This window comes from Orussus abietinus, unplaced genomic scaffold, assembly GCF_000612105.2.
Source record: "Orussus abietinus isolate OABI.00-Male unplaced genomic scaffold, Oabi_2.0 scaffold31, whole genome shotgun sequence".
Classification (NCBI taxonomy): domain Eukaryota; kingdom Metazoa; phylum Arthropoda; class Insecta; order Hymenoptera; family Orussidae; genus Orussus; species Orussus abietinus.
In genome coordinates this window covers 354,344-365,059 of record NW_019394774.1, presented here as the reverse complement: position 1 = coordinate 365,059, position 10,716 = coordinate 354,344, and the positions used below count along the sequence as shown (strand labels likewise).

The 10,716-nt window shown below is 44.8% G+C and overlaps 1 protein-coding gene across 1 annotated transcript; it reads left to right on the top strand.

Annotated features, from left to right (window-relative positions):
- The first annotated feature begins 5,669 nt into the window (after positions 1 to 5,669).
- LOC105698603 (keratin, type I cytoskeletal 9-like) lies at positions 5,670 to 8,422 on the top strand. Its single transcript, XM_023433256.1, has 3 exons — positions 5,670 to 5,698; positions 6,514 to 6,688; positions 6,992 to 8,422. Exons 1-3 carry the CDS (start codon positions 5,670 to 5,672, stop codon positions 8,420 to 8,422), a joined length of 1,635 nt encoding a protein of 544 aa, XP_023289024.1.
- The last annotated feature ends 2,294 nt before the right edge of the window (positions 8,423 to 10,716 follow it).

Below are 10,716 nucleotides of genomic sequence, written 5' to 3'. Positions count from 1 at the left end.
ATAATGGGGGCTCAAAGGAACAACGCGCTGTCCGTGAAATTTCATTTTTCGAGAAAAGAAATATCTTTTTTTGGTTCTTGTCCGAGATAAGTAAAACATTTTTTTGCAAAACAGGGAATTTCATGAGCAGCGCGTTATTCCTTAGGGCTTCCATAATCACGTGTTAAAGTTTTTATAATTCGGTGCTCCCAGTTCGGGAAAAAGTTTTATAAATATTTTGACATTTTGTTATGTATATATCACACTTTCTTATCACCTTAACGGCCATTGATCTGTATGCTCGCCGGAGCGTGCCGCTGTTTGTTATTATTACGTTTATTATTTCCCCTGTCTTAGCCGTTCCAGTCTTTTCACTTTTCAAGAGCAGGGTGAAAGGTGCCGCAGGCAGTCATTCACTGCTGGAAACGTTGCATTGACTCGGGCAAGTTCATGGTTGCTGTAATTATGCCGGGGACTCGGGACAAATCCATTTGCGCAAACGGCCTCGCGATCCCGGAGGCCGCCTCTTACCCTGACAATATTCCCAGAGCGGGAAAAGAAAATCTGTGCGTGGCTAACACACGCATTGGGAGTGCAATTTCAATGTTAAGGAGAATTATTATATACAGCATTATTAATTATCCTTAATTATTCCTCCGCGATATGACCTCGCGCGTTTGGTACTGTCTGTTTTGGGCAACATTGCGAGTGAAATTTAAAAGTTGGGGAGAATTATTGTATACAATATTATTAATTATTTTTAATTATTCCTCCACAACATGCCCTCGCGCGTTTGGTACTGTCTATTTCGGACAACATTACGAGTGGATGTTCAAAGGTGGGGAGAATTGTTATATACAATATTATTAATTATCATTAATTATTCCTCCGCGATATGATCTCGCGCGTTTAATACTGTCTATTTTGGACAACATTACGAGTGGAATGTCAAAGGTGGGGAGAATTGTTATATACAATATTATTAATTATCATTAATTATTCCTCCGCGATATGATCTCGCGCGTTTAATACTGTCTATTTTGGACAACATTACGAGTGGAATGTCAAAGGTGGGGAGAATTGTTATATACAATATTATTAATTATCATTAATTATTCCTCCGCGATATGATCTCGCGCGTTTGATACTGTCTATTTTGGGCAACATTGCAAGTGAAATTTTAAAGTTGGGGAGAATTGTTATATGCAATGTTATTAATTATCCTTAATTATTCCTCCGCGATATGATCTCGCGCGTTTGGTACTATCTATTTTGGGCAAAATTTTAATTTCTATTCGTGTTACTTTTTTATTCTATTGAAATGTCAATAATTAACTGAGAATAATGCAACCAAAATTAAATACTAATGCAAGTTGTCTGAATACTAACGACAAAGGTGAATAGCAATGTACTGCAAAATCGCATTTACGCAGATTGTGCCGATAGTAGATCGGAAAGATATATTTAAGAAATGGTAATTAACTAAAAGAAAAACGGGGTTGAGATGAAATGTTAATATTGAACGGCGATTTTAAAGTCAACTTTTCCCATAACTCCAACAAAAATATTTATGCAAACTATGTCGATATTAAAACACAAGGTTGCATCTAAACAGTAATTAATTGTTAGAAAACTGAATTACAAAAAAATGTTCGAATCGGGCTCCTTTCAAGGCGTACTAATTTATAAATATTCTAATGTCATGAGAAGTTTCACTTGAAAAACCACTAATTTAAATGCCAACGCAAATCGCGAGAATCTCACTGGCGAAAATTAATTTTGGCACCCCTTAAAAAATCCTGGCATCGAAAATAAACAATCGCGATATGTTTCTCTCTCTTCGCTGGAGAAAGTGCGTTTCTTGAAGAGTCGCCAGTACACCGGTTGATTATTTCTTTGCCATCTCGTACAGACACTAATGACCGTCGCGGTAGACATTCCTGGTCTTCATATCAGAATCCGCGAAGATAAATGTAAGCAGCATTTTCTGGAGCATTTCGCAGGAGAAAGTGAATTTCGTCGGCGAAGTCGGCAAGGTTTAACGAGCTAGCACCGGATAATGTCGAATTAGTCTCGGGTTCTGTTCGAGAGGCCTAATAACCGACAAAGGCTCGATTAGACAAGAGTGAAATGGAATCCGGAGCTCCGTTTCGCACTCTCGGTTTTCGGAGGTCCTTTCGATTAGTTTCCTGCGAAATAAAACGTTGTCCGGGATTAGCTAAGCAGGATTTACATCGGGTATGCTTTCGTTTACTTTGCGTTCGTCCTGAAAGGAGAAAAAAGGACACGAGAGCGCTGGGCGCTCGGAGTGCAGGATAACGACACTTTCCTTCCATCAATCAGGCATAAAGAACCGGAAACGGCTGTTTGCAGGCGTTGATTGTTTTCTTCGGCAACGCCAGTCTTTCAGGAGCGTATGTTTTCCATTCCAGTTTATGCGAGGTGAGGTGTTCCTCTGTAATTTCAGTTCCATAACCTCTCAAAGGCGAACTGGAGAACGCGCCGTAACGAGTCTTTTTAGATGAACAAAAGACCCGCCATTGTCGGCCCTGTTCGTGAAATTTCGATGAAAAGTAGTCACTCGAGGTGGATTTTCTAAATGTATTTCAGAAGAAAGCAATGCCGAGCCGAGAGATGCCCAAGAGCGTGGCCAGGATCGGCAGGATCCGATTTCTTGTTCCTGTCCAGGACTTTCGGGCCGGAAATCCCACGGTGCCAAAGGCGACTTCCTTTATCCCACGAGTGAAAGTAAAACGAAATCAATTGCCCTCTCAACCGTTCTGGTTGGCACGAAGAACCAACCGGAGATCCTGAAGAAGGCCAATCGATGGTCTTCCGGCGACCGGTCACTTTTTTAACCGGCACATTCTCTCGAGATCCGGCTCTTCGAAATTTATTTTCGTACCGGAAGTTCCGTATGGTACGTTAATTTGCACGTTATAAAAGCCATTCGAAAAGCGAAACGCTTTTTTACAGCTAATTACTCGGCTAATAATTTGCATTCCGAGCTTTAGTATAGAAACAATTTGCGTAAAGGTTGCAATTAAAGGTGGGACGTTACTCTCTAAGTTAATTACAGTAATTTGAAGCGAAATAAAGGTAACGTAGATAAATATGAAAATGATTATGCTCAAAACAGGCAGGAAAGGACTCGTAATATTTCCTGGAGGAATAATTATGATTAATAATGTCTAATAATTCACTTTAACTTGGAATTTCACTTCCAATCCGCGGCGGAGGCACGCACCGATTTTATTAGTAAATTTACATGGCGATATGAAAGTTACTTCCAATATCGATCTTAGAAATTATCCCAGGGAAATTGATTTCCTGGACACGTCTTCGTGGCGTGCATTTTTATGCCCTTGTCGACACGTGTACCTTCGTACCTTCTTCATGTACTCATGGCGACACACATAAAGATAAAGAGAGGCCAATAGAAAATTGTGTCATACGCAAGACAGGATAAATGCCTTTCGTTACTTCGCGACCGATCAGGCTTTCTATGCAAAATCCACTCCAAGCAGGTAATGCACGACCTGTTTCGGAATAGACACGATATAACTGATAACAGCAACGAGGATAAGAATCTCCACGTCTCTCTCCCTCTTGTGACCATTGTTCGAATTTTTTCCACCGTTATTGTCAGAGGAACCGTTTCATCTTGTCAACGCTTTAATTAGTATTTATTATAATTACCTACGGAAGCATTTATGTAACTTGTTGCTCTACAAGGGATCGCAATCTCGGATCACTCCCATTGATAAATAATTAATAATGCATTCTGGTATCACATCTGGTATCAGAGGGAGGTCAATCACATGCACCAATTTCCTTGCCTGAAAAACGTGTTTTCCAGAAACTAGTTCAACTTGTCGGCCACTATACAGGTGATGGTACCGTTTTTAGTGTAGTTAGGGTTATTAATGTTATTAATGAGGGCACAAAGATATAGGTGGTGCATTTAAACATTGTAAGTGCACTTGAAAGGATTAGCCGGGTGATTTGGTACTCTTGATCAATCGTAATAGTCTGATAATTTTGATTAATTGTAGTGGTCTGGTAATTTTTGTTCATTCTTAATGGTTTGGTAATTTTTATTCATTCTTAATGGTTTGGTAATTTTTGTTCATTCTTAATGGTCTGGTAATTTTTGTTTATTCTTAATGGTTCGGTAATTTTTGTTCATTCTTAATGGTCTGGTAATTTTTGTTCATTCTTAATGGTTTGGTAATTTTTTATGGAATATTTCCTGATCGAACACTTTGCATTTTGGGAAGAGAGGATTCTCTTCTGTCGCGAAGAGTCGACTCAGAGCGCCGTGATAAAGGCGACAGTTTTCAACTTTTTTAAGAGCTTTGCGGCACTTGGCAAGTTACGGCGACATTGACGTCTTGGTATTACGCGTTGGCATGGTTTACGAGGTCGTAAAAAGCGCGTAAGAGAAAATCCATTGAGCTGTGATCTGATTAGACAGAGGTCCGTGTCGCCTTTGTCGTCTCGGGTTTCGATCGGAGGGGCGAATAAAAGGAGGCCAATTTTAAAACGCCGGGTGAAATCCGTCGCACCCGAAAAACCATTTCCGGACTGTCGTCGGCTTTTCTTTTACACCAGGAAAATATCTATTTATCTAAACACGTGAAGAAATTCTCGCGAACCGGTCCTAGGAGGTCGACTTTCAGAAACGCGTCTCGGAACGTTCCGTTCCCTTTACATGTTTCATATTACGGTTCCTATTAAAAAAAAAGGATTAAAGGTGTCAGATATTAGATTAACTATTGAATTGAAGTCAGTGTCCAGATTGCAAGGTCCGAATTTAAAGGCACCTGTCGACGTCGATTTTATTTTATTAGGTTCCCAATCAATAATTCACAAGATTTGACATTTTACTTTAAAATATCATTGTTTTTCCTTTATGTTTATGTTATGCACCACTTTAAAGCGCTGAATTCCCTCAACAACGCCATAATAACTGTTTTATAAATATTAGTTCGTTTTATTCTAATTAAAAATGGAAAAGAAACGCATTCAGAAGATTTTCCAGAACGAGTTAAAAATGGATCGCAATGGCATGAAATATTGATAATGCATTTTGAGAATTATGTTTTCAACATTTCCATGGCGTTGACAATGGCTTTAAAGATCAGGAATATTTTGGACGGCATTGACGATTACACGAAAGTATTATTGCAACATTTAAAATACATTTGTTTAAAACATGCACAGCAAAGTCTGCGCTGCAAATGATGCAGAAATGGGAAACATTTTTATTGGAGAACAATGCGTCGGATTCTAACCGGCAAAGTGCGCAATATGTATGTAGACAAAGTAATGGTAGACCTCGGGAGTTCGCAACGAGTTTTCCTGATTTCTACCGGAATTTCGAGCGATCTTTCTTCGAGCGCGGAAACGCGATCCCTCCCCAGGGGATTGCAACCGGAAGTCTGCTCGGCGGCCGCTAAATTGAAGGTTCGAGTGCGGTACCGAGTTTTACTAATTGCTGGGAATAGGCCAAGGAATTGCCCGGCTTTCTGGTTAGCTAGAGCCGCTTCCGCGGTGTAAAGTGTTCTGGATGAAGGCGATTTCTTCGATGATTTAACTGCCTCTTGGGGTTAGAAGCCGTCCGAGGTTACATGATGGACGTGATTAAGGGGTGGAGGTAATGAGTTTCTGGCCGCGAATTACATATGATGATCGGTTACCAGAGACAGCATGGAAGGTGAAGGTGGTTCGCATCTCCTCGTTCCTCCTGCATCCGAGAAATTTGAATTTACGACACGAATGGATTATTAATGAATTACCAAACGGTGCCGTTTTCCGAGGACGTCTCGTGGTATCTCTTGGTATTTTATTCCCCTCCTAGAGAGGATGAAATACGGTAGCTCGGACTTCATAAGGAAGTTAATTAAGCAGCCTGCCTCGGCAGAGAAGCACGAAAATCTAGATTATCGCTGAATATTAAATAGGAATTAATTTCCCTCTTCAGGCCGCGCTTCCGGCTCATCGTTTAATCCCAGAAATATATAAATCCTGAAGCTCGAGAAGTGAGAGTCGAGGCGTTCGACCAACAAAGAGGTCGATACGTCGATGTGCATATGTGCTCGTTTAATTACTCCCCAGAATACGGAAAATCGCGAAACTTCCCAGATGATAATTCGCTTCCGCATCCTGAAGAGCGCTCACGCACCGGCATTTCCTCGTGATGCAGAACCTCTTCGTGATTTAAATGGATCGCTTTATCGCCGCAGGATCTCCCTGCAATTCCAGCCAATTCTCGAGAGTGAGAGTAGAGTGGTCCAGTGCAAGAAACGCTGGGGAAAAAAAATCGAAGAGCTAATAAAGGGAAAAAGAACGTCCAAAGCTCGTGGAAAGAGCGAGCGACTCGCTCGAGGACGTCACGACGCGAGAATTTCTATTTTGCAAGAAAACTGGACGCTTTTTGCGAGCAATATGCTCGCGTGTGCCGTCGATAGAGGCATTCGATATCTTTTATGACGAACAATTGGTGGGCCGTCGACTTGACATTTGTTAAAGGAGAAGCGGCGATTGTCGCGCTCCTGAGAGCCGCGCGAGCAACGCGTGCAGTCTGGGAGCAGTCTTACCTTCACCTAGACCTTTCTTCCAGCGAGAAAGAGGGGATCCAGATATAAAAGGTCTCTTCGTGGTAGCAATGGCATCAGACACCACATTTCACTTACCCACAAGGCCAGTATCCCGGAACCAGGAAAAAAATTTGCCGAAACAACCCCTAACCCAGCCATGCGCTCGCTCGTAAGTTGTAACAAAGATACCTAAAACGATATCAGCACTTCCCCCGGAAGATTTTCAAAATCCAGTAATACTTTTTACACATACATCCAGTAATGCTTTAAATACATGCTTTTTATATCCCGAAAATCCCAACCTCGGCGCGTCAGCTTTTATTCTCCGAAACGTCCACATTGATCCGCTTTCGAAAATTCGATTTAATCCCTTTTGAATATATAAATGTTAAACTTTAAATCCTTTATAGACAGTCGTGGTCATCTGCGGACTCGTCGTCCTGGGCGAGTCGAGCAGGGAGGTCCAGTCTTCGAGGTCGGAGGTGCGACCCAGGTTCCGGGGAACCAAAGACAAGCGAGGGATCGCGGACTACTCTTCAGGGGGTGGCTACTCTTCGGGAGGATCTTCCTACTCGCAGCTCCAGTCAGCTCCAGTGAGTTCCGGCTACACCCTGGGAGGTTCTCATGGAGGGCTGTCCCTGGGGTACTCCGGACTTCAAGGATTTGGAGGGTTTGGCGGAGGTTCCCTCAACCTGGGGCACGCGTCGTATTCCGCCCCGGTGTCCGGGGGTGGGTTCGGGTCTGGCTTAGGTCACGGTTTGAGTTTCGGATCCGGTCTGAGTCAAGGATACTCTCTGGGAGGTCACGGAGGTGCATCCACCTACTCCTTGCCGTCCTTCGCGGCGTACAGTGTGAGTGGAGGTCACGGGGGTGGGTACGGAGGTGGAAATCTCCTGACCCAGGGGACCACCAAAACGGGGCCGGTGACTTTCGGTATCCAGGGTGGAGGTACCAGCGTTGGTCACGGGGTGCAAGGTCTATCAGCCTATGGTGGCGGAGGATCCGGAGGGTATAGCGTCCCGGTGGTATTGGGCTCATCCCATGGGTCTTCCTATGCAGCTCCAGCTGGAGTTTCCGGGTCCCATGGCTCGGCATTGAGCTCCCTGTCCTCTGGCTCCTACAGCATCCCTGTGTCTTCGAGCTCGTCCCATCCCGGGAGTCTGGTGATCTCCGCTCATCAGGGTGGGTCCTCTTCCGGCTACAGCATCCCGGTCTCCAGCGGATCCTCTCATGGGGCGGGAATTTCTTCAGGATCGCACGGCTCCTCCGCCTACTCCATCCCAGCCTCTTCAGGAGTTTCCTACAGCTCTCCGACATCCCACGTGGGTCTGTCCAGCGGGTCCGCGGACAGCAGCAGCTACCATCTCCCTATCTCTTCGGCTTCCTACCCGGCATCCGACTCCAGTTCGTACCCCTCGTACGCGGCTTCTTCGGAGGGCAACTCGTACTCCTCTTCTGGGAGCTCCGGCTACTCAAGCCCCAGCTCCAGCTACTCCAGCCCCTCTGTGACCTACTCGGCTCCCAACTCTGGCTACTCTGGTCATAGTTCTAACTATGCCAGCTCCGGTTCCAGTTATTCCAGTCCCAGCGTCAGCTATTCCAGCCCCACCGCCAGCCATTCTAGCCCTAGTGCCAGCTACTCCAGCCCTAGCTCTTCCAGCTACTCTTCGGCGTACTCCAGCCCCTCCACGTCCTACGGAACCCCTGCGGACTCCCATGGTTCCTATTCCGCTATCAGCCCCAGGTACCTCGGCTACTCTGGGAAGAGTTTTGACTCCAGCGATTCCGATGGATCCAATTACGACACCATCTCCTACTCCAGCCCCAATGGAAAGTATTAACCATCCTAGGCCTTGTTCGTGACACTAGCTCGCCACGTCGGCGTCTTCGGTATGACCCCGTATACACCATGTCCACCCTGAAAACGCTGAGGTGATCTACGGATCATTACAGATGACTCCCTGGATCTCCCAATCCAAATTTCCAGCTTTAGCTGTTACGAAAGGTTTACGGAGTCTCTAGCTCCTAGAAAATCATATTTATGCGCCTAAGATAAGTTGACGCTTATTTATAAGACACGTTAATGTCGACGGATTCGTTACGCGTTGTATAGTGCTGTCGTGTGATTATTGTTACGTAGTTTTTATACCTTTTTATAATAAAGACCAAGTTCGTTTTTCATTGATGACCTTCGCTCAAGCTATCACCCAAAATGTGTGGCTCGAAGATGAAGCCCATCCACCGCGTCGATCCTGCATGTTGGAAATCACCCGGGCGATTAAATTGCCCATAACCCCATTGCCTCGTAAATTGGCGAAGAAAGTTAATTAAATCTCATGCAGATGAGAAGATACAGGGAAAAGGTGATCGGGGTAGTAGTAATCTCGCCGATCAATTGGAATCGACCGATCGATTTTCCTTCTGGCGTTTACGCTCGTAGATCACTTGCTTCATCCGATCAATGGTGGCGTCCAGCTGCACCTGCTTAGCGAAATGATCTCTGGATCGCCATGAAAATCATCTGGATCTAAATTACCTGGAGAGAAAGGTTCATTGCTCCCCGGCCGTGAAAGTTCTCGGTATCTGGACTGGCGAAGCCAAAAATAGAGCTGAAAAGAAGGAGCAAGTGCGTCGCAGAAAAATCGGATCACTTTTACTCCAAGGCCGACGTTCCCGAGATGGGGCGGGCAGACTCCTTTCTAAATCTTCATTTTATTTGGGAAAGTCGCAAGCCGGCCGGTTTGCCTCTGGCCGAGTGAACGGCGACCCCTCGGACCGGTTCTGGACTCGTAAGGAGATTCGCGAGCCGCCATTTTGGTGAACACCCCGGATGAGACACCTCGAGGAGCTTTCCGCTCTTCCGCATTGCCAGCCCGAAATCAGCTGACTGGTTCCCAGGCTTTCTCGGACGTCCGGGAGCTCCGAAGACTTCCACTTTTATATTTGCACTTCTCTTTGAACGATTAATATCCTCGTTTAATCACCTTTCCCATGGACTCTCCACCGCTCGTCGATTTAATCGTATTTTGACATCGATATCCTCGCTAATTAAACTCTTGTCATTTTTCTCCAGTGAGACTTCTAACGACTGTATGTGTAAGTTCGCATGGAAGGAGAGGGACCTATTTCGGAAATTGATACGCTTCTTTTAAGAGTTAATTACTATGTACGTTCAACTTTGCGTTTTAGTATCGACACAATTTGCGTGGGTTTTCATTTTGCGGTGTATTATTATTTATATTCATGTTTGCGCGTTAGGGTAACCGCATTATTATCGATTAATTGCTGACATTTCAAGGGAAATAAAATTGAAATTAAACGAACAAAGGGCCTTTTGTGAGGGAGTAGTGAGGGGCAAATGATTACAACTAACGATACCGTTTAACGTAGAAGTTTCACTTCTAATGCCGATTTTTCTTATCAACCCTGGCAATTATACGATGTATAAGGATTATCAACAGTGGGCGTATTATTTTTCCGATATGAGGCGTAGCCGAAGAGAGAGCGATCCGCTCTTCGGGGAGAGATGGTGCACCGAAGTCGCTGACCATCAGATACGAAAATTTCTCCATGACGAGGCGGACAACCCACGCGTAAACGGGCACGAATTTAGTGCGTGCCCGCAAGTAGAGTCTTCATGTAAGTACATGCGAGCACATGACCCAGTTGCGAGGACTACTCGTGCGTGCACGTAGGCGGGAGTGTCGCCGGGTTATAGTCATGTAGAAGCAATTCGACACGCCACATTGTACCTGGCTTTTCCTGGTTCCAACAAAGACGGCATCAGACCCAGTTTCACCATTTTCCGAGGTCTCCCAATCTCCACCAGGTCAGCCTAGTTCCATTCCTCGGCCTTTCGAAATCCATCCGAATGGTAAAAACCAACATCAGTGAAATCGCGCATTTACATTCCTCCAGCATCGCTTAAAAGCACCCCGGACCCTGAAGAGAAGGGCGTCAATTTCTTCAGCCTAAGAAGTGGGCGACGTTTTCCCCATCGTGGCTGTAAAATCGGTAGGTATGCTGCGCCGACTTTTCTAAGATTTTTTCCAACCCGCGAAATGGACAAAAAGCCAGTAAACGTGAGAAAGACCCTCCTGTGCGATTTAATGACGATAGGAAACTCCAAATCGGT